The following is a 24,625-nucleotide window of genomic DNA, read 5'->3' on the forward strand; positions in this document are numbered from 1 at the left end:
AGGAACTCCTTAAATACAGGTGTGACAAGCTTGTAGCGTCATACCCAAGAAGACTTGAGGCTGTAATCGCTGCCAAAGGTGCTTCAACAAATTACTGAGTAAAGGGTCTGAATACTTATGTAAATGTTATATTTCAGATTTTTATTTTTTATACATTTGAAAAAATTTCTAAAAACCTATTTTTGCTTTGTCATTATGGGGTATCGTGTGTAGATTGATGAGGAATAAAAACGACTTAATCCATTTTAGAATAAGGCTGTAAAGGAAAAAGTCAAGGGGTCTGAATACTTTCCGAATGCACTGTAGGTGTTCAAAATGAGAACGATTTAAGCCTTACTTCGGGACTCATCCTCATGGACCCATGTCCGATCTTCCAGTGAGTTCCTGCAAGACCTTGGAGTTGTACCTAATATCCATCAGGCATCCTGACCTTGATACACAGTGTATACAGTCATGGACTGTGAGTGTTGGGGCTACTCAAATATCTGCTGCCCATTCTTAAGATTTTGTAATCAGAAAGATGTACCAACGGTTGTCGGAGAGGGATTGTCCTTCCCAACTCGTGTCTTTAGTGAAAGTTCTCTAGACGACTAGAGGACAGAGAGAGGACAGCTACACGTAAATACATGTTGCATTTATAATCCGAATGAGCAGTTAGTGGGGTTTTAAGCATTTGTATTTCCGTGAGCGTAGTTTACAAATGTCCAATAGGTGAATTCCTTTGTCTCTTCCTTCCCCCCCTCTCTCTGAATCAGCCAGCCCTCCTTCTACCCAAGCATTCATGCTATTGTTAGTCCAGTCTACTAGGGACCTGTTTTCATTGTATTACGTTAGTAATCAATAACCTATTTGTGCGTGTGTTTGTATTCTGTGTTATTATTTAGATGGTTAGTAAATAAATAATTAAGCCAATTTGTGTATTGCTGATTCATCAATCGGGTTAGGGTTCTTGCAGATTCAAGGATTATGCGACGTTCAGAATGAGACTGATAAGAGGTAATTATTTAATAAGTGACTGTTATCGATATATAACATATATCTTCTAAGAGTTTAATTTGGGAGATGGTAACTCGTTAAACAACTTCTTCCGTGGTGCCCAAAATTCCTAATGAGTTAATTGTTACATGATTAATTTAATTGAGTGATAATTAAACATAGTTAGTTGATTCAATAAATAACAGTCATACATTAAAGTAAGTCACTGTCACGACAACAGTATGTCTGGCATTATAAAAATAACCATCTGTGCATCAACGCAAGAGCAAATGGCAGTTGTAAGATGTTGACGTTCTCTGTAGCCAGCAAATAGGCCTTGCATGCACTCTCTGGGGTTTCTGTTTTCTCTGTTGTGGTTTAAATCAATATCTGACTGTGATCATTATTAGACGAGCTAAACATGACTGTGGATTTCCTTGTTGCTATTCACCACAGTTTTATCTGTATTCAGTATATTTATTGAATTGCAGCCTAGGGTTTCCTTGCCTATGGCTCAAGTATTTTGTTTTCATTTGTGATATTGAACAAGCAGTGTTGTAAAATCATATCTAATGGAAAAGACCTTAGAGGCATAGGAAATGGTTCTAATCGATGAGGCCCTTGAAGTGACTCTCTTGCACGTTTGGCTCCCCCTAGTGGACTTATAATGGAGTTACAATACATGAAAACTCCTGTCTGATTTTGCTACTCAAAATGTTTATTCCAGACAGACTGATTTGATACTTAACTCCAGATATTGTTGAAATTATGGTTGCCTTCCAAATGGCACCCTATTCCCTTTATAGTACACTAATTTTGACAGGACGCATAGGGCTCTGGTCAAAATGTTTGCACTAAATAGGGAATAGGATGCCATTGGGAACACAACTCATGTTGCTTCTGGGCTTCAACCAACACATTTGCATGCAGATGCACATCCTGTGCAGACAAACACTGCTATGTTCCAACCAGTCCCTGCAAAGAGAGACATGCATTAAAATGAAAATAGAAAATAAAACGTAATAGATAGGTGTTCAAAATGAGAACGATTTAAGCCTTACTTCGGGACTCATCCTCATGGACCCATGTCTCCTGGTGGCGTCAATTATGTTTTTCTTAGCACTGATTGGAAAGAAGAGGAGACATACCACCATGTGGGTTATATCTGTGCAGTGAGTGAATAGCCCTGTTCGAATACCTCTAAAATACTTTATTTCTTTACTCCCTTCCTTGAGGTAATCACTGATCAGTACAAGAGTGGATAGGTGAAAGAATGCGTTCCCCATTGCTTTAATCAATGTGTCAGATCAGTGATTTCCTCATGGAAAGAAGGAAGAATACATTTTAAGGGTATTTGAATAGGTCCATTGACTGTCCTGTGTGTGACCCCCTCTTGGGTTTATACTACCTGTGGCGTTGGAAGCCATAGTAGATCCCCAGAAAAACCACCACCAAAACCACAGCAAGGGTTAGACACACGATGAGCAGCACTGGCATTGCAATATGGAATTGAATCACAACAAAAATGCAGATTTTGCACATACACTCCTGTTACCTTGTTGTTTCGTACGCTAATGTATTGCTCTAATGGGAAACATAAACAATTAAAATGTGCTGCAGCAAACACAGTAAATCATGGAAGGAGAGTAAAACAACCACATTAAATGTACATGCAAATTATATACAGTAGGCAATGTAGTCTTCCTACGTGACGTATTCCCATCATTTGGGAATAACAGACAGTCATTTAGCTTTGGAGGATAACTATGATATGTTTTCTACCATTACTCAACAGTACAAAGTCCTTCTACCTTAGCAGTTGTGGAGCAGGGCTGTATTTGACATACTCACAAGTGGGAGCTGTGCTGAGGGACTGATAGAGCAGCAAGCCAGAAACTCTTAATTCCGCCATATCAAGCTGAGGAAACATACATACATTTCACTAATGAGGAAAATCAACAACTCCCTAAGGGAATCCGAATACTCAGCAAAAAATAACAGTATATTATTAAATTCAACATTTCTTACTCACCGAGTGTCAGCACATACAAAACAGGATTCAAAAGTTCAACACAGCCACTCATTTCTCTGAAGGACTTTCTCCTATTCTCAGTCCTGAATGCAGAGGTCAACATATCTTCCTTATTGCTATTGCTCCAGATTCAGTAGGCTTATTCACTCTATCAACCATGACTCTTCCAATAAATTATGCCATGGAATCATGTGCCCAAATGTACTGCAGGAATGCTGTAAAAATGTTTTACAGTAAGGAAAATAGTACTGTAAAATATATTAGAGAATCTCTGCTGTAAAGCAAAATTATAGTATTAATCTGGCAACTCTGGTGTCAGTATAATGCTGTAAATTAAGAAAGGACATTTTTACATTGCAGATTCAACAACTTAAGAACTGTTTAGTAAATACAATATCCGGGGAATATTTGTAACAGCTGAAGATGATCAGAATGCCTGGAGGCCAAGATTATTTCAAAGTCAGTTAAGATTATACCAGTAAGTAGTTAACATTATATCAAAATGAATGTCATATAATACACTGACATACAGTATTTTCCTGTAAATAAACTCCTCCCAATGATAGTGTCGTATCGGGTGAATGGTGGCAATTATTGCTGATAAACAAAGGAGTCCGCTCATACTGAACTTTGATCATAAGGTTTATTCAGATCACAAGCTTTAGCATAAGAGACAGATGTCATGACATCCGGAGAACGGCGTCCCAGATTGTAATGGCCGTTCCGCCCTCTCTTTGTCTAGTCCCTATTTATAAACAATGCAAAAAGATGGGTGGCTCCCTCTTCTGGCCAATCACCAGTCTCCCCTGGGGCGTCACCCTCCAAACGGCTACATCTGACCTAACATAAACAACATTCCATTTCTTCAAGAAAAACATTTAACAAAGGCATAATCCCAATACACGACAATAGACATTCACAAGACACCACGTGGGGTAATCTAAATACTTTATTATCATCAATAAAAAATATGGGGCCGGCCTAGTCCTGAAAAAAAAGCATGTTCAATGGAGACCCCTAATCTTTAAAAACATTATTTACACTCTATTCTGTATTCTCATGGAACATATATTTTAGTATAAAACATCCTCCCTGAGTCACAAAGACACATATTGCAATGGCAGTCCAACATATTTACCACGTAACAGAAAAATAAAAATATTAAATACACATTTTGTTCCAAAGAAAACTAAGATTCCTTCCAAAAGAGATAACTTTTAATGTGCCAATCCCCCACACAAAAGAGCATCGTAGTCCCCGAGCAAATTGTTTTGCATTGCTTAGTCAGGGCAAACGTGGCAGCTCAGCAGCTTCTCTGTGCTGACCTCTTCCACGCATGGGCACTATTATTTTCCGAGTCATTTAAGTCGCATAAAAGCACTTAATTAATAAGTGGCCCATCCATTTGTGGGGTCTCCTTCATAATTAGTTGAGCATTGCTTCCGAAGTCGAGGCGCTGAGGCGAATCCCGTTAATTGAGCGGTGTCAAGAGAAGCATCTGCAAACAGAAAGGCACCACATAAATACTTCCATGGAAATATTAAATAAAGCAAGTCACAGAGGGGGTTTTTCCTTCAGAATTCTCACACAGTAGTTTCCCAGGGGCCAAGTCCATTCAATCAACTGGAATCTGTCCAGCAATGGCTCTCTTTTTCTTTCCCTTTTACTGTTCATTCTAGTCACAAGGAGCAACACACACAAATACATTAATGCAAACATCTCAAGTCCTCATTGTTGTGGTAGTGTCTCATTCTCTCTCTGAACACGCTGAATGGGAGAGGCCACGTACACACGGCCTGAAGTGTCTCGCCTCAATAAGGCCCTTTTCTCATTCCTACTATTTGGTTATGTGGTGCTTCAGAAATAATACATCTGTGTGAGTTTTCCAGTGAGTCATTGTTGGTACTTTTGAAAATCAACAGATAACATTCACTTGACAGGCAGGGGGAGTCGACTGCGGGAAATGTGTGTGATGGAGTGTGTGTGTGTGTGTGTCTGTGTGTGTGTGTGCGCACTCGCATGTGTGTGTTTTTTCTTGGTCTCCATTGCTTTAGAGTGGGGCTTCCATAGTCATCCATGCTTGGTGTTTCTCCTCTTGTCAGTTGCTGGTGTGTGTGTGTCCGTTGGCATCTCTCAGTGTCTAGGCCTCCCTTGGTGGGTCTGCTGTTGAAGAGGAAGAATAAGCCCTTAATTATATACAAGTCATGTTCAACATAGCCACTGACACAATTCTGACACTGAAACACTGGTACAGTATAGACCAGGGGTGTCAAACATCCGGCCCGCGGGCCGGATCAGGCCCGCAAACGGGTTTAATCCGGCCCGCGAGATGATAAAAAAAAAAAAATTTTTTTTACAAAAATATTAATAATTTTGTAAAGTATAAAAATGCGCTGCAATTTTTCAATAAAATAAACAGCTGTTCCAATTGCGTCCACTGGATGGCGGTAATAGCAATTGTGTTAAGCAAGCAAACTGTTTATACCGGGGCAGAGCAAGTAGGTCAAGCACGTGCAGCCAATGAGCTACTTTGTTTTGCCCGCGATATTTATTACGGCTTCTACTTTTAACATTATGTGCTTTGGCACCCTCATTGCCCCAATATGTCTCTGTCAAAAAAGAGAAAAGTGGACGCAGAGTGCAGAGTGTTCCAAGAAAAATGGTCATCCTATTTATTCACGGAATTGAATGGGAAAGCTGTATGTTTGGTGTGTTCAGAGCATGTTGCAGTGCTGAAAGAATATAACCTTCGTCGCCACTATGTGAGTCTTCATGCCGACAAATATGACAACTTTCAAGGACAGCGGAGATGAGAGAAGGTGAATGAACTGTTGGTGGGTCTGAAGAAACAGCAGTCTGTGTTTACTCACAGCCGAGACATCAGTGACGCTGCAGTGAAAGCTATCTACCTCATTGCTAATGAAATCGCAGTGGCTTCAAAACCATTTAGTGTGGGTGAATTTGTAAAAACATGCATGATGAAGGCAGCGGAGATTGTGTGCCCTGAAAAGCGGCAGGCTTTTGCAAATATCAGCCTGACAAGAAACACAGTTGCAGACAGGATTTCCGATCTTTCAGTGGATTTGGACAGCCAGTTGAAGCAAAAAGTAAAGTCATTTATTGCGTTTTCGGTTGCAATTGATGAAAGCACGGACATTACAGATGTTGCACAACTGGCCATTTTTCATCCGTGGAGTTGATGACACATTGACCGTCACCGAGGAGTTGGTGGAGTTGGTGCCGATGACAGATACAACGACAGCAGCTGATATTTTTACCGCACTCGTCGGCGCGCTGGACAGGGTCGGAGTGGACTGGTCCCGCGCTGTCAGCCTGGCTACAGATGGTGCGCCCTCAATGATCGGGAAAAAAGCAGGCGTTGTGACAAAGTTCAGAGAGAAAGTGCAATCTGCAAATGGAGGACGTGATTTTTTGACTTTTCACTGTATTTTGCACCAGGAGGCTTTGTGTTGCAAGTCATTAAAGATGGATAACGTCATGAAGGTGGTCATCCAAACTGTTAATTTCATCCGATCCAGAAGCCTGAATCACCGTCAGTTTGACAGCCTTCTCAGAGAGAAAGACCACATCTATGGCCTGCCATACCACACTGAGGTAAGATGGTTAAGCCGAGGTGCTGTGCTGAGGCGTTTCTTTGATTTACGAGAAGAAATTGAACAGTTCATGGAAGAAAAGGGCAAACCAGTGTTAGAATTTCATTCCGCAGAATGGATGCAGGACCTTGCATTTATGGTGGATGTTACAGAGCACCTGAATAACTTGAACAAACAGCTGCAAGGGCGCAACAAAGTTGTCACGCAGTATTATGACAGCATACGTTCTTTCAAGTTGAAGCTGTCATTGTGGGAGACGCAACTTGCCGGTGGTGATGCAGCTCACTTCCCCTGTCTGAAAAATGTGCGCGCGACCCAACATGTGGCCGACATGAAGCGGTTCAAAGATAAAATAACGGGACTGTTACGGGAGTTTGAGCAACGCTTTCAGATTTATGTTTATATGTTTTTATATTGATGTGCTATTGTTTTTAATTGATTTTATTTTACTTGTATATTTAACCTATTCTTGACTATGTGGTTCTTGCACTTGTTTGGGGGACAGGATTTCATTATTTTTATCTACATTTCTGCCTGAGAAATGACACCCTGATATAGTTCTGTGATCTGTGATATACTTCTGTGAATCACTGAGGCATTGTGTGTTTGTGTGTTCTTTGTCCTCAGAACTTTCAAATAACTTGAGGTGTTTTATGATTAATAGTGATGTTGTGCTTTTGGACACTGTCCTCAGGCTCCAGCTTTATGTTTATATGTTTTTATGTTGATGTGCTATTGTTTTTAATTTATTTTATTTTATTTGTATATTTAACCTATTCTTGACTCTGTGGTTCTTGCACTTGTTTGGGGAACAGGATTTCATTATTTTTATCTACATTTCTGCCTGAGAAATGACACCCTGATGTAGTTCTGTGATCTGTGAAACAATTCTGTTAATCACTGAGGCATTGTGTGTTTGTGTGTTCTTTTTCTTTAGAATTTTCAAATAAACTTGACGTGTTTTATGATTAATAGTGATGTTGTGCTTGTACTATTTTGGACACACTGTCCTCAGGCTCCAGCTTTATGTTAATAATAATAATAATAATATGCCATTTAGCAGACGCTTTTATCCAAAGCGACTTACAGTCATGCGTGCATAATTTTTTTTTATGTGTATGGGTGGTCCCGGGGATCGAACCCACTACCTTGGCGTTACAAGCGCCGTGCTCTACCAGCTGAGCTACAGAGGACCACCATGTTGATCGTATTAAAACAAAGAAAGCAATCTGAAGTTGTTGTTTTTAAGTTATATATACCATGATTTTTCCGGTCCGGCCCACTTGGGAATAGATTTTCCTCCATGTGGCCCCTGAGCTAAAATGAGTTTGACACCCCTGGTATAGACAGACAAACACCCAGCCAAACTACCCTGGCTGTATCCCTGCCAAATACTCTTGTCATTACCCCAGCAGAAAGATACTTGTCACTCAACTAAAAGTGCAGCCTCCACTATAAAAGCTGCTTGGCAAGCTTCCCTGTGACTAGGGTTGCAATGGGAGGGTATATTATTGGAATCTTTTGAAGTTTCAAAGATTTTTATTATTATTTCATGTAATTTATCACAAGACAGTGGCTCTTTTGGGTACTTCACATTTTCAAAAGTGTCTGTAATTATCTCTGGCCCTCTGCGTGGCCTTATTACATGTAAAATACACAAAATATTACAAAAGATTTTAAAGTACAAAATAAATGACAAAGCTGTAAAACATTATCTTAAATATAATCCATCAACTTAGTGAATACCATTGGTGTTTAATATGAGGGTTTCAGCATGACGTATCCTTTATATATTTATTTTTCCATGTCAATATGTCTTTGTTGTTAATGTTTTGGCATCAAACTGGTGAGTTAATTTAATATAATGCCATAGTTGATTAGATGCTTTTTTCATTAATTAGGCTATTTTACATTTACATTTACATTTTAGTCATTTAGCAGACGCTCTTATTTAGAGTTAGTTTTAGATTTAGAGTTAGTGAGTGCACACATTTTTCATACTTTTTTCACATACACTTAGTATTACTTTCTTAGCTACAGTATACATATCTCCCTGGCATATTACATCATTTATGCAACAGCATACAATATATGTTTGGACTCACCTTGTTGTGCTGTGCTCACTTGAACAGGAATTTCAGACTAAAGAGACCTTAATAGAAAATGACTCATTTTCTCTTGAACCATATGGTCTATCCACTAGAAACTCATGGACAATATTGACACAGATATAAAAAGTTAATACTATATATGAATAAATATTTTTCAAGTTATTCAAGTCTAAATTACCAAAGTTACCATAGATTGCCTTTTAATTACCAAAATTACAGTAACTTGGGTAAATTACCTATTCTCAGCTTGAGCTTCCTTATCAAGTTCTCCACATGAACTGTGAAGCTCAGCTTGTCATCCACCCACACTCCCAAATATTTGTACACTTTGACTTGCTCTATGCCGGGAGGTGAGTTTGGATTGGTCTACCATGTAGCAAGCTTCTGTTTATAACGTGAGCTGTTCAGTATGTGTTGATAGTCCTTTCTACCACACCGCTATCGACAGATCAGTTGGGAAAAGTAATTGGCTACCTTCTGCACACGCCACGGTCAGTGTGAACCAGAGTGACTTGACAAAACGCTTGCTAAACAAGATGCATCTACAAACAAAACAGAGTTAAATGGTTCCAGTCTGCCGTGAAGCGTTCATCCATGTATACGGGTAAGAGTCTAGCTACATTTTCAGATATAAGTTTCAAATTTTGTCAGGAAGTCGGTTTTATTGCAAGTTAAAGCGCACTGTTAGTTAGCAAACGTTAGCTTGCTAGCTAACATTACGTGTATGATCTGTGTAGTAATATTATTCGAATCAGAAATCTATTTGCATTGCTAGTTATAGCCTAATGTTAGCTAGCTATCATTGAACCTAGTATGTTAGCTTTAGCTACCTGCAGATTCATACTACAGCTATGACAATGTTTGTATTGCTAGTAGTATGAGATGGGATTATGTCGGTTCATTGTTTAGCTAGCTAGTTACCTAGCTAGCGACATGTCTAAACAAAAGACTCCACTTCGGCCCGATTATTACATGACCCATCAAATTAGCCAGGTGTGTCTGGGGTGATTACGGCCATCTATTGTATTTCATGAACATGTGTACAGTACATGTCTAGACAATAGTGACCCATCCATTTAGCTAGATGTGGCTGGGGGGTGGGTATAGCATTTTCTTCACATGACCCATCAATTTAGCCAACTGTGTCAGGTAAGCGTCATCTAATAATTATAAAATATTTATGAAATATTTTATCTGGACACTTTCTGATTTTGATATTGCTACTATGTAAGTAACCACTTCACTGTACCGTTTACACCTTCTGTATCCTGTGTATTTGACAAATAAACATAGATTTTATTTGATATAGCTTGTGTTTACCACATGTGAATCCTTAAAGAGATGGGTGGGGCATAGGCTTAAGATGGTGGGGTTACAAGTTTATCCACTTTCAAAGCAGAATTACTTTCCCATTGTTCCTCAACTGCAGTGTACGATATACAATTTTCTAGCTCTGAGTCTACTTTTATCCAATGTAAAAAACACAATTTCAAACTTTGCGACATAAGACCGAATAGAGGCGATCGGTCACATATGTTTACATGAGCATAGTATACACAGGTCAATGTAAATGCTTACAACGAGTTCATTAGATATTACTATGACATACTTGCATTACTTCCATGGCTAAACAGGGGACTTCCTAGACAGACAGACAGACAGACAGACAGACAGACAGACAGACAGACAGACAGACAGACAGACAGACAGAGACAGAGACAGAGACAGACACACTCTCACTCACCTCTCCTCAGCACACCAGGAGTACGATGGCTTTGATGATTAAGATCAGAGCGACCACACAGCCAATCACAATGCCCGCCACTGCCCCTGCACTGAGGCATGTGCCTGAGACATAGGGAAGGTGGAGGGATGAGGGGGAGGGAGACAGAAAGAGTGATGAGCAGGTGGATAATGAATAATGATAATGAGTCTGAGACACGGAGCCCAGACAGACAAATGGAAAAGAAAGAATGAGCTTTCTGAAAGAGTATGATGAAGTGATGGCAGGGGAAGAGAGGTGAGAGAGAACGAGTGGTGGAAATGAAGGGAAGATCAGTAAAGACAGCTGAAAGTCATAGAAAATGAGTTAGATTCTCATTGCGAGAGCATTTGGATTGATCAATCTTTCGCTTATGGTCTAGGCTGTGCCAAAATGTTCCCCTCTCTCCACTCAAAGATGGATGCCGCTGCGCCGTCCAAAACTAACAGTCACCAGAATGAGTCACGGCAGTGGTCAAGGCCAGTGTTCATCCCGCATAACTCACCCACGATTGCCAGGTCCGTCCCCTGCTCCGACGTCATGCCCGTGATGGCGTTGCTAGCCACGCACTTGCATTGGCCGCTCTGGTTGGTGGAGAAGGTCTGGAGGCTGAACACCCCACTGTCCTGTTGGCCAGATGCCACCGGTTCATTGTTGTATTGCCAGGAGAAGGTGGCGGGGGGCAGGGAGTCGGACACGCAGATGAGTCGAATTGTCTGGAGTCGGATTGTCGGGACCATCTGGAGGCAGAGTGGGGGAAGGAACATCAACAGACAGACTCACAGACAAACCCTGTGGCTCACAGGCTGTCACAGTAAAGTTTCACCTCAAAATGCATGGGATCAATGTTACTGGGGTTGGGTATGCTAATGCGAATTAGCCCTGTAGCCCATATAGTGATGCGCTTCTGTGGCTAACTGGCAGTTACATTACTTGGTGTAATGCTAGCTACTTGGTGCTCCCCCAGACTCACATTAAGAATCTCCAATCCAAAGTTAAATCTAGAATCGGTTTCCTATTTCGCAACAAAGCCTCCTTCACTCATGCTGCCAAACATGCCCTTGTAAAACTGACTATCCTACCGATCCTTGACTTCGCGATGTGTCATTTACAAAATAGCCTCCAACACTCTACTCAGCAAATTGGATGTTGTCTACACAGTGCCATCCGGTTTTGTCTCCAAAGCCCCATATAATACCCACCACTGTGACCTGTACGCTCTTGTTGGCTGGTCCCCACTACATATTCGTCGCCAAACCCACTGGCTCCAGGCCATCTATAAATCACTGCTAGGCAAATCCCCGCCTTATCTTAGCTCATTGGTCACCATAGCAACACCCACCGTCAGAAGTCTTTCAGCCCAGCGGGTATATCTCACTGGTCATCCCCAAAGCCAACACCTCCTTTGGCCGCAATTCCTTCCAGTTCTCTGCTGCCAATGACTGGAACAAACTGCAAAAATCTCTGAAGCTGGAGACGCTTATCTCCCTCACTAACTTTAGGCATCAGTTGTCAGAGCACCTTACCGATCACTGCACCTGTACACAGCCCATCTGAAATTAGCCCGCCCAACTACCTCATCCCTATATTGTTATTTATTTTGCTCATCTGTACCCCCAGTATCTCTATTTGCACATCATCTCTTGCACATCATTCCAGTGTTAATACTAAATTGTAATTATTTTGCACTATAGCCTATTTTATTGCCTTACCTCCATAACTTGCTAAATTTGCACACTGTATATTAATTGTATTTCTGTTGTATTTTTTTGATTTTTGTTTTGTTTTACCCCATATGTAACTCTGTGTTGTTGTTTTTATCGCACTGCTATGCTTTATCTTGGCCAGGTCGCAGTTGTAAATGAGAACTTGTTCTCAACTGGTTTACCTGGTTAAATAAAGGTGAAATAAAATAAATAAAAAGCTAGTATAACAACTAGCTCATAGTATTAGCATTAGCGTTTTAGCTGCTGGGTCGTGTGCATTAGGCACCAAACAAAAGAAAACAGACTAAAACATGGAACACTACCCTGACTTCTCAAATAAGACACACCATCTTTTTTTTGTGTGTGTGTCTTAATTAACACAACCCTGGACACTAGATAGTGACTCACAGTCAGAGCCGGACCCACCACATCTGGGGCCACAGTTTTCCCTGAGCTTCTACACATTTTGCCATGGGGCATAGTGAAAATTGTGCAGTCTTATAGATAAGGTGGTCCTCTGTAGCTCAATTGGTAGAGCATGGCGCTTGTAACGCCAGGGTAGTGGGTTCGATCCCCGGGACCACCCATACGTAAAAATGTATGCGCACATGACTGTAAGTCGCTTTGGATAAAAGCGTCTGCTAAATGGTATATTATATTATTATTATATTATAACCTCATGCTATTCTAAAAGTTTTTTCCCCCCTATTTTACCAGGTAAGTTGACCGGGGGTTAACAACCCTACTCTGACGTTAAGTGCCATGGGATCTTTAGTGACCACAGAGAGTCAGGACACCCGTTTAACATCCCATCTGAAAGACGGCACCCTACAGAGGGCAATGTCCCCAATCACTGCCCTGGGGCATTGGGGTACTTTTATACTGAACAAAAATAAAAATGCAACATGTAAAATGTTGGTCCGATGTTTCATTAGCTGAAACAAAAAAAAATGTATTTCTCTAAAAAAAATTGCACACATTTCTTTACATCCCTGTTAGTGGACATTTCTCATTTGCCAAGATAATCCATCCACCTGATTAAATCTGATTAAACAGCATGATCATTACACAGGTGCACTTTTTGCTGGGGACAATAAAAGGCCACTCTAGAATGTGCAGTTTTGTCACACAACACAATTCCACAGACGTCTCAAGTTTTGAGGGAACAAGTTTGGGCATGCTGAGTGCAGGAATGTCCACCAGAGCTGTTGCCAGAGAATTGTGCCAGAGAATTTAATGTTCATTTCTCTATCATAAGCTGCCTCCAACGTCGTTTTAGAGAATTTGGCAGTATGTCCAACAGGCTTCACAACCGAAGACCACGTGTAACCACGCCAGCACAGGACCTCCACATCCAGCTTCTTCACCTGTGGGATTGTCTGGGACCAGCCCCCAGACAGCTGATGAAACTGAGGAGTATTTCTGTCTGTAGTGAAGATATTTTGTGGGGAAAAACTCATTCTGATTGGCTGGGCCTGGCTCCCCAGTGGGTGACCTATAAATCGGTAATCCGGCCCGCTCACTGGTGAGACTGTGTGGGAGTCTAATTAGCTTATGTTATTAGCATTAGCATTAGCAGCTGGGCATGCAATGACTCACAGTAAACTGTGAGGGTCTTCGAGGCGGTCTGAGCGCTCACGAGGTTAGCGGCGGTGCAGGTGTCGACCCCAGCGTCTTCCCTCGTGGCCGGGTTGATCACCAGGTCGCCCCCTTTGATAGTTACCCTGGAGTTTGAGGTGAGAGCAGAGCCCCCTTTACCCCACAGCACACTGGTCTCTGTCCCCTTGGTCCAGGTCCAGCGCAAAGACACATTGCCCCCCTCCCCTTGGTCCAGGTCCAGCGCAAAGACACATTGCCCCCCTCCAGAGCCACTGACGGCACAAACATAGTCACGCCATCCACTGCATCTAGGGTGGGGAGAGAAGAGAAGCAGGGAGATTATAGACTGGTCCTAGATCTGTTTGTGGTGTCTTGCCAACTCCTTTGGTCATTGACAACTCTTATGGTCATGACAACTCCTATGGTAATTGTCAACTCCTACTATGGTCATTGACAACTCCCATGGTCATTATCATGCCACAAACAAGTCTGGGACCAGGCTAGTGAGATGAATGTAAATACTGGAGTGGTAGACTATCCGCACAGGCTATACAAACGCCTCACACAGAGTGGCTGCTGTCTCTCTAACCTGGTGGTCCCTGCAAGCACCACCCACGTGGAGTTCCAGGTCGCAGGCAGCCTCTGGAACTGCCGTTCTGCTGCCAACAAGGCAGAGTTCATCTCAGCCTATGCTACCCTCCAGTCCCTCGACTTCTTGGCGCTGACGGAAACATGGATTACCACTGAAAACACTGCTACTCCTACTGCTCTCTCCTCGTCTGACCATGTGTTCTCGCATACCCCGAGAGCATCTGGTCAGCGGGGTGGTGGCACAGGAATCCTCATCTCTCCCAAGTGGACATTCTCTATTTTTCCCCTGACCCATCTGTCTATCTCCTCATTTGAATTCCTTGCTGTCACAGTCACTAGCCCATTTAAGCTTAATATCCTTGTCATTTATCGCCCTCCAGGTTCCCTTGGAGAGTTCATCAATGAGCTTGACGCCTTGATAAGTTCCTTTCCTGAGGATGGCTCACCCCTCACAGTTCTGGGGGACTTCAACCTCCCTACGTCTACCTTTGACTCATTTCTCTCTGCCTCCTTCTTTCCACTCCTCTCCTCTTTTGACCTCACCCTCTCACCGTCCCCCCCTACTCACAAGGCAGGCAATACGCTTGACCTCATCTTTACTAGATGCTGTTCTTCTACTAATCTCACTGCAACTCCCCTCCATGTCTCCGACCACTACTTTGTATCCTTTTCTCTCTCGCTCTCCTCCAACACTACTCACTCTGCCCCTACTCAGATGGTAATGCGCCGTCGCAACCTTCGCTCTCTCTCCCGCTACTCTCTCCTCTTCCATCCTATCATCTCTTCCCTCTGCTCAATCCTTCTCCCTCCAATCTCCTGATTCTGCCTCCTCAACACTCCTCTCCTCCCTTTCTGCATCCTTTGACTCTCTATGTCCCCTATCCTCCCGGCCGGCTCGGTCCTCCCCTCCAGGTCCGTGGCTTGATGACTCATTGCGAGCTCACAGAACAGGGCTCCGGGCAGCCAAGCGGAAATGGAGGAAAACTAGACTCCCTGCGGACCTGGCATCTTTTCACTCCCTCCTCTCTACATTTTCTTCATCTGTTTCTGCTGCTAAGGCCACATTCTACCACTCTAAATTCCAAGCATCTGCCTCTAACCCTAGGAAGGTTAGAGGCCCTGGCTATGTCCCTTCCGTCTTCAAGAGAGCGAGAGTTGCACCCCTTCTCAAAAAAACTACACTCGATCCCTCCGATGTCAACAACTACAGACCAGTATCCCTTCTTTCTTTTCTCTCCAAAACTCTTGAGCGTGCCGTCTTTAGCCAACTCTCTTGCTATCTCTCTCAGAATGACCTTCTTGATGCAAACCAGTCAGGTTTCAAGACTGGTCATTCAACTGAGACTGCTCTTCTCTGTGTCACGGAGGCTCTCCGCACTGCTAAAGCTAACTCTCTCTCCTCTGCTCTCGTCCTTCTAGACCTATCTACTGCCTTTGATACTGTGAACCATCAGATCCTCCTCTCCACCCTCTCCGAGTTGGGCATCTCCGGCGTGGCTCACTCTTGGCTTGTGTCCTACCTGACAGGTCGCTCCTACCAGGTGGCGTGGCGAGAATCCGTCTCTGCACCACGTGCTCTCACCACTGGTGTCCCCCAGGGCTCAGTTCTAGGCCCTCTCCTATTCTCGCTATACACCAAGTCACTCGGCTCTGTCATATCCTCACATGGCCTCTCCTATCATTGCTACGCAGACGACACACAATTAATCTTCTCCTTTCCCCCTTCTGATAACCAGGTGGCGAATCGCATCTCTGCATGTCTGGCAGACATATCAGTGTGGATGACGGATCACCACCTCAAGCTGAACCTCGGCAAGACGGAGCTGCTCTTCCTCCCGGGGAAGGACTGCCCGTTCCATGATCTCGCCATCACGGTTGACAACTCCGTTGTGTCCTCCTCCCAGAGTGCAAAGAGCCTTGGCGTGACCCTGGACAACACCCTGTCGTTCTCCGCTAACATCAAGGCGGTGACCGATCCTGTAGGTTCATGCTCTACAACATTCGCAGAGTACGACCCTGCCTTACACAAGAAGCGGCACAGGTCTTAATCCAGGCACTTGTCATCTCCCGTCTGGACTACTGCAACTCGCTGTTGGCTGGGCTCCCTGCCTGTGCCATTAAACCCCTACAAGTCATCCAGAACACTGCTGCCCGTCTGGTGTTCAACCTTCCCAAGTTCTCTCACATCACCCTGCTCCTCCGCACACTCCACTGGCTTGAAGCTCGCATCTGCTACAAGACCATGGTGCTTGCCTACGGAGCTGTGAGGGGAACGGCACCTCCGTACCTTCAGGCTCTGATCAGTCCCTACACCCAAACGAGGGCATTGCGTTCATCCACCTCTGGCTTGCTGGCCCCCCTACCTCTGCGGAAGCACAGTTCCCGCTCAGCCCAGTCAAAAATTATCGCTGCTCTGGCACCCCAATGGTGGAACAAGCTCCCTCACGACGCCAGGACAGCGGAGTCACTCACCACCTTCCGGAGACTCTTGAAACCCCACCTCTTTAAGGAATACCTGGGATAGGATAAAGTAATCCTTCTACCCCCCCTTACCCCACCCCAAAGTAAAATATATATATATATATATATATATATATATATATATTGTAAAGTGGTTGTCCCACTGGCTATCATAAGGTGAATGCACCAATTTGTAAGTCGCTCTGGATAAGAGCGTCTGCTAAATGATTTAAATGTAAATGGTTCCAAAATTCTTCCATTTAAGAATGATGGAGGCCACTGTGTTCTTGGGGACCTTCAATGCTGCAGACATTTTTTGGTACCCTTCCCAAGATCTGTGCCTCGACAAAATCCTGTATCGGAGCTCTACGGATAATTCCTTCGACCTCAGTGCTTGGTTTTTGCTCTGACATGCGCTGTCAACTGTGGTACCTTATATAGACGGGTTTGTGCCTTTCCAAATCATGTCCAATCAATTGCATTTACGACAGGTGGACTCCAATCAAGTTGTAGAAACATCTTAAGGATGATCAATGGAAACAGGATGCACCTGAATACTTATGTAAATAAGGTGTTTCTCTTTTTCTAATTCTAACAACCTGTTTTCACATTGACATTATGCGGTATTGTGTGTAGATTGATGAGAATTTCTATTTATTTAATCCATTTTAGAATACGGCTGTAACAAAATGTGGAAAAAGTCAAGTGGTCTGAATACTTTCCAAATGCACTGTATGCTATAAAGCAAATGGAATAAATGCACATTATTGTTACAGTGCATGTGTGCATTTAACCTATTTTATAACCTGCAAGGAAATCTTTGTAAGCGTCCACTTTGCTATACTTCCATAGGAGACAGTGAAGAGACATAGAAACACACCAGTCTGGATGAGTGATTGATTCTCTGCATAATCTCTGCTGTCAGGTGAAGTGAGGACAAGCACCTCCTATTTGATGAGTTATCTCCATCCACTGGCTTGTTTTATAACTGCCTCTATTCATAATATCGTTTATGGATGGTCAATGTCATTCACAGAGAATGTGAATTGAAAATACTGTACTGTATTGTTTATTGTTTTTGCAAAAGTAGACAGAATTTTTTTTAAACCAAATTAAAGTCACACTCCAGTCTCCTTTTCACCTCATTTAACTTCTGATTTACTTAACAAAATGCACATCTCAATAGGTGTTCCAGGTATGTCATGACATAGCACAAGTGGGGCGTGGGCCTTTCCTCTTTTGTTCTCTATTGCTCCTCTATTGTTTCTGCAAGCAAGGGGAGAGGCTGATGACATCAGAGGGCACCATCAGACCAACTCCTTGAATGGCCTACTCCATTACGTTTTGGACTTGTGTCTAAAAAAAACAGTTTTTCTCAATACATCTTTTTTTTACCCATAAGTGTGTGAACATTACTGTATTTATACGTGGGATATTGTTTCTCAACAGGAAAAGTTCCAAAATAGCTGGAATGCATCTTTAAGGAATAGCTTGATATTGTTGTAGCAAAACCCATCATAACCAGAATAATAATGAAGAGTATCTGATGTGTCCAGTTTCAACTAAAAAAAATACAAAATAAAAAACTACAAAGCCCATTTTTGAACACAGCATTACAACATTGTTAACTTTCCCTTGAGAGAATGCTATTCTAATTTCATTTACTTTTCTATTTGCTCATTGTGTCCAAACCTTGGTGTGAAAGTATGTGTCTGGACAATATGATTTGTTGCATTGTCATTTGAAAGGGTACATGGACACAAATAGATGATTGGGGAGGAGTGATAATCAGTGTGATCATTTTACAAGAGAATACAATAGAATCCACTTGTTTAAACACAGCTGAGTAGTGGCATTTACTGTACAGGAAAGGGGAAATTGCACCACTTGAAAACAAGGTGACGCCTAACTAACTGGCTGGACCTCACATAGGGACGGGCTGTGAGTACAAAGTCCTGCACCAGACTGCAATCTATCAGAGCAACTTCTTGTTTCTGAGGGTTGACATTTTTCTATTCTATTTGCTAAAGGATTTTATTGACGACATGACAGGTGTTTATATATTGTAAAACTGCATCCAAGCTGCCTGGCGGGCCGTGCCCTACCCCTGGAAACGGGTTCCTTTTGAATGAATGCACTCCTGCCACTTCCGGACTCATAATCTCTGACTCCTAATCCATTGTACAGCTGATAAGGTAAGTGAATTTCAAACTGCTGCTGAGTTTGCTCAAGTGCAAGTCATTCTCTATGCATAAATATAGACCGGTTACTTAACGCAAACTACTATGTCAGACTTTGAAAGTAAATGAAACAATGACCTCTTCGTTGGAAAACTGGGTCTCTATTAGTCTATTATCAGAGAGGTCATGGGAACCATCCAAGACAAATGCTCTCTCTCTCTCTCTCTCGGTCTCACAGACTCACACACAGGTGCCATGAGGCTGCAACACTGTCTCTCCTGGAGCCTCTCTTTGCTACTGCTGCTCTTGTGTAAGTGCTTCTGTGCAACATGATACATTATGTAAAAATGCCACACTACTGTATCTAAGTGTATTGGTGCAACAAGGCGCAGTGTAGTTGACTGCTCTATTTGGCCATTTGTGTATGTTGTATTTACCATATTAGTTTTGAACTGACACATTATCAGTAGTCTCACGTGACAGCCTTAACATTTGGTTCTGGATGTCGAGATTACATCAAAATAGATTCTCAAGTTTTTCAGTTTGTGTGTGATAAACTGTCTTCAGTGCACACTCAACATCTGTAATAATTATGTCGCAGTTGCTTGCATCAGCACTTTTGAAAGAACACGGTTTCAGTTATTTTAGGTCCTCATGAGGACAAAGTCAAAGCCAAAGAATACAGTACTATTGTATATGTCTAGACCGAGCCAAGAAGCGTGCAGCTCTGGTCATCTGAGGTGATTGCGACAATAGGGTGTGTTTCAATCTGCGTCTTCTGAGGAAATGATATTTTCTCCTTTAGGAGATGTAAACTTCCCTTTTGTGTTAGATGGAGGTTTCCACAGAGGGTTAGTGATGTAACAACGAAGCTTGACAAACATCACACCAGGCAGAACTGTCAAGTGTTATCAGTCACTTGTTGACATTACCTGATGAAAGTCCTGTTCACTTCACACTAAATATAAATGTAAGAAGTCATGAGCTAAGTCATAAAAAGCATAGAATCCAATGATATCAGTGGTTAGCAGTGGAGGCTGGTGTCATTTTAAATCGGAGGACAGGCTCATTGAAATTACCATTGTCGTGTCGAGTCAAAATGTCGCTAGTTATTGCTGTAACAAAGGAGTCCGCTTATACTGAACTTTGATCACAAGTTTTATTCATATCACAAGATTTCAGCATAAGTGTACAGGTGTCCAGATCACCCGGAGAGCAGTCGTTCCCAAATTGTAATGTCTGCTCTAACCTCTTCTTCGTTTAAACCCAGTATATATAATCTTCCCCAAAATATGGGTGGCTCCCTCTACTGTCCAATCCCCTGTCTTCCCTGGGGCGTCACCCTAAAAACGGCTCTCTTTGAACCTAAATAAACATCCCCTCAGGTTCCACTTGAAAACATTAACAAAGTCATAATCTTAATACACTACACCATTAATTCCACTCCTGCCATTACAATGAACCCTTCCTCCAATTTCTCTCTCCATTAGTCTCCACCAGGTGTTAGTAAGGTATTGATTTCCAATCACCACAATACAATAAAAACGTATGATCATGTTTCTGTCCCCAGTGTCTTGTAGGTACCAGTGCGTGTCGGTCCACTTCCAGACCCTGCAGCCGGTCAATGTACTCCCAGCCGGACGTCTAGTTCTCCAGGTCCAGATCGACCGCGGTCCCAAAGAAAATATCTCTATGATAACCTGGGAGCGGGAGCCAGAAAACGCAAAACCTCCAGGGAATCCTGGGAAGGTGACGTTGATTACATTCCCCGGTCAAGAAAGACGCTTGGACGGGCGTCTGAGTGTGGAGCAGCAGGGGGCAATACTGAAGCTGGAGGGCTTTGGCGTGGCGGACAGCGGGGTGTACATCGTGACCGTCACTGACCAGGCTGGCGTCAAGACCTCTGCGCAGTATATCGTCAAGGAGTACGGTACGACGGTCAACATGGTCTCATTAAAATATATCAAAGTAGTGACATTTAACCGTTGCACCTATGCAACGTATTACTTAAATGTAACTATAATGACGTGTTAGTTATGTGACAATACAGCTGACAGACTTTCTGATTAAGTTGCTGTTTTGAATACATTCCTAGATATTCCTTCCTGTCCCCTGGAGTTATGTTCTTATACAGTGAGGGAAAAATGTATTTGATACCCTGCTGATTTTGTACGTTTGCCCACTGACAAAGACATGATCAGTCTATCATTTTAATGGTAGGTTTATTTGAACAGTGAGAGACAGAATAACAACAAAGAAATCCAGAAAAACGCATGTCAAAAATGTTATAAATTGATTTGCATTTTAATGAGGGAAATAAGTATTTGACCCCTCTGCAAAACATGACTTAGTACTTGGTGGCAAAACCCTTGTTGGCAATCACAGAGGTCAGACGTTTCTTGTAGTTGGCCACCAGGTTTGCACACATCTCAGGAGGGATTTTGTCCCACTCCTCTTTGCAGATCTTCTCCAAGTCATTAAGGTTTCGAGGCTGACGTTTGGCAACTCGAACCTTCAGCTCCCTCCACATATTTTCTATGGGATTAAGGTCTGGAGACTGGCTAGGCCACTCCAGGACCTTAATGTGTTTCTTCTTGAGCCACTCCTTTGTTGCCTTGGCCGTGTGTTTTGGGTCATTGTCATGCTGGAATACCCATCCACGACCCATTTTCAATGGCCTGGCTAAGGGAAGGAGGTTCTCACCCAAGATTTGACGGTACATGGCCCCGTCCATTGTCCCTTTGATGCGGTGAAGTTGTCCTATCCCCATAGCAGAAAAACACCCCCAAAGCATAATGTTTCCACCTCCATGTTTGACGGTGGGGATGGTGTTCTTGGGGTCATAGGCAGCATTCCTCCTCCTCCAAACACGGCGAGTTGAGTTGATGCCAAAGAACTCCATTTTGGTCTCATCTGACCACAACACTTTCACCCAGTTCAAATCAAATCAAATCAAATTTTATTGGTCACATGCGCCGAATACAACAGGTGCAGACATTACAGTGAAATGCTTACTTACAGCCCTTAACCAACAGTGCATTTATTTTAAACAAAAAAAGTAAGAATAAAACAACAACAAAAAAAGTGTTGAGAAAAAAAGAGCAGAAGTAAAATAAAGTGACAGTAGGGAGGCTATATATACAGGGGGGTACCGTTGCAGAGTCAATGTGCGGGGGCACCGGCTAGTTGAGGTAGTTGAGGTAATATGTACATGTGGGTAGAGTTAAAGTGACTATGCATAAATACTTAACAGAGTAGCAGCAGCGTAAAAAGGATGGGGTGGGGGGGCAGTGCAAATAGTCCGGGTAGCCATGATTAGCTGTTCAGGAGTCTTATGGCTTGGGGGTAGAAGCTGTTGAGAAGTCTTTTGGACCTAGTCTTGGCACTCCGGTACCGCTTGCCGTGCGGTAGCAGAGAGAACAGTCTATGACTAGGGTGGCTGATTGGTGTGTTTGGACCATGATAGTTCGTTGGTGATGTGGACACCAAGGAACTTGAAGCTCTCAACCTGTTCCACTACAGCCCCGTCGATGAGAATGGGGGCGTGCTCAGTCCTCTTTTTTTTCCTGTAGTCCACAATCATCTCCTTTGTCTTGGTCACGTTGAGGGAGAGGTTGTTGTCCTGGCACCACACGGCCAGATCTCTGACCTCCTCCCTATAGGCTGTCTCATCGTTGTCGGTGATCAGGCCTACCACTGTTGTGTCGTCGGCAAACTTAATGATGGTGTTGGAGTCGTGCCTGGCCATGCAGTCATGGGTGAACAGAGAGTACAGGGAGGGGGACTGAGCACGCACCCCTGAGGGGGCCCCCGTGTTGAGGATCAGTGTGGCAGATGTGTTGTTACCTACCCTTACCACCTGGGGGTGGCCCGTCAGGAAGTCCAGGATCCAGTTGCAGAGGGGAGGTGTTTAGTCCCAGGATCCTTAGCTTAGTGATGAGTTTAGAGGGCACTATGGTGTTGAATGCTGAGCTGTAGTCAATGAATAGCATTCTCACGTAGGTGTTCCTCTTGTCCAGGTGGGAAAGGGCAGTGTGGAGTGCGATAGAGATTGCATCATCTGTGGATCTGTTGGGGCGGTATGCAAATTGGAGTGGGTCTAGGGTTTCTGGGATTATGCTGTTGATGTGAGCCATGACCAGTCTTTCAAAGCACTTCATGGCTACAGACGTCAGTGCTACGGGTCGGTAGTCATTTAGGCAGGTTATCTTAGAGTTCTTGGGCACGGGGACTATGGTGGTCTGCTTGAAACATGTTGGTATTACAGACTCAGTCAGGGACATGTTGAAAATGTCAGTGAAGACACTTGCCAGTTGGTCAGCACATGCTCGGAGTACACGTCCTGGTAATCCGTCTGGCCCTGCGGCCTTGTGAATGTTGACCTGCTTAAAAGTCTTACTCACATCGGCTACGGAGAGCGTGATCACATAGTCATCCGGAACAGCTGGTGCTCTCATGCATGCTTCAGTGTTGCTTGCCTCGAGCGAGCATAGAAGTGGTTTAGCCTCGTCTGGTAGGCTTGTGTCACTGGGCAGCTCGCGGCTGTGCTTCCCTTTGTAGTCTGTAATAGTTTTCAAGCCCTGCCACATCCGACGAGCGTCAGAGCCAGTGTAGTATGATTCAATCTTAGACCTGTATTGACTCTTTTCCTGTTTGATGGTTCGTCGGAGGTCATAGCGGGATTTCTTATAAGCGTCCGGGTTAGAGTCCCGTTCCTTGAAAGCGGCAGCTCTACCCTTTAGCTCAGTGCGGATGTTTCCTGTAATCCATGGCTTCTGGTTGGGGTATGAATGATTCTCCTCTGAATCATTCAGATGTTCATTGGCAAACTTCAGACGGGCCTGTATATGTGCTTTCTTGAGCAGGGGGACCTTGCGGGCGCTGCAGGATTTCAGTCCTTCACAGCGTAGTGTGTTACCAATTGTTTTCTTGGTGACTATGGTCCCAGCTGCCTTGAGATCATTGACAAGATCCTCCCGTGTAGTTCTGGGCTGATTCCTCACCGTTCTCATGATCATTGCAACTCCACGAGGTGAGATCTTGCATGGAGCCCCAGGCCGAGGGAGATTGACAGTTCTTTTGTGTTTCTTCCATTTGCGAATAATCGCACCAACTGTTGTCACCTTCTCACCAAGCTGCTTGGCGATGGTCTTGTAGCCCATTCCAGCCTTGTGTAGGTCTACAATCTTGTCCCTGACATCCATGGAGAGCTCTTTGGTCTTGGCCATGGTGAATAGTTTGGAATTTGATTGATTGCTTGCTTCTGTGGACAAGTGTCTTTTAAACAGGTAACAAACTGAGATTAGGAGCACTCCCTTTAAGAGTGTGCTCCTAATCTCAACTTGTTACCTGTATAAAAGACACCTGGGAGCCAGAAATCTTTCTGATTAAGAGGGGGTCAAATACTTATTTCCCTCATTAAAATCAAATCAATTTATAAAATTTTTTACATGCGTTTTTCTGGATTTTGTTGTTGTTATTCTGTCTCTCACTGTTCAAATAAACCTACCATAAAAATTATAGACTGATAATTTCTTTGTCAGTGGGCAAACTTACAAAATCAGCAGGGGATCAAATACTTTTTTCCCTCACTGT

General features: G+C 43.2%; 1 protein-coding gene and 1 long non-coding RNA gene across 2 annotated transcripts; one reads left to right on the top strand and one right to left on the bottom strand.

Moving 5' to 3' along the window:
• Positions 1-3,846: 3,846 nt before the first annotated feature.
• On the bottom strand, positions 3,847-11,196 carry LOC121558150. Its single transcript, XR_005998478.2, has 3 exons — positions 11,000-11,196; positions 10,477-10,580; positions 3,847-5,170 (listed from the first exon to the last, which is right to left on the bottom strand). It is a non-coding gene; the product is annotated as an uncharacterized LOC121558150 (long non-coding RNA).
• A 7,323-nt stretch (positions 11,197-18,519) lies between these two features.
• Positions 18,520-20,960, top strand: LOC121558153 (the record flags this gene model as incomplete). The annotated part of the gene is made up of 3 exons (XM_045216504.1): positions 18,520-19,045; positions 19,269-19,340; positions 20,601-20,960. Coding segments are annotated over exons 2-3 (415 nt in total), but the record flags the coding sequence as incomplete, so codon positions are not given.
• Positions 20,961-24,625: the final 3,665 nt, after the last annotated feature.

This window comes from Coregonus clupeaformis, unplaced genomic scaffold (assembly GCF_020615455.1).
Source record: "Coregonus clupeaformis isolate EN_2021a unplaced genomic scaffold, ASM2061545v1 scaf0726, whole genome shotgun sequence".
Lineage (NCBI taxonomy): Eukaryota > Metazoa > Chordata > Actinopteri > Salmoniformes > Salmonidae > Coregonus > Coregonus clupeaformis.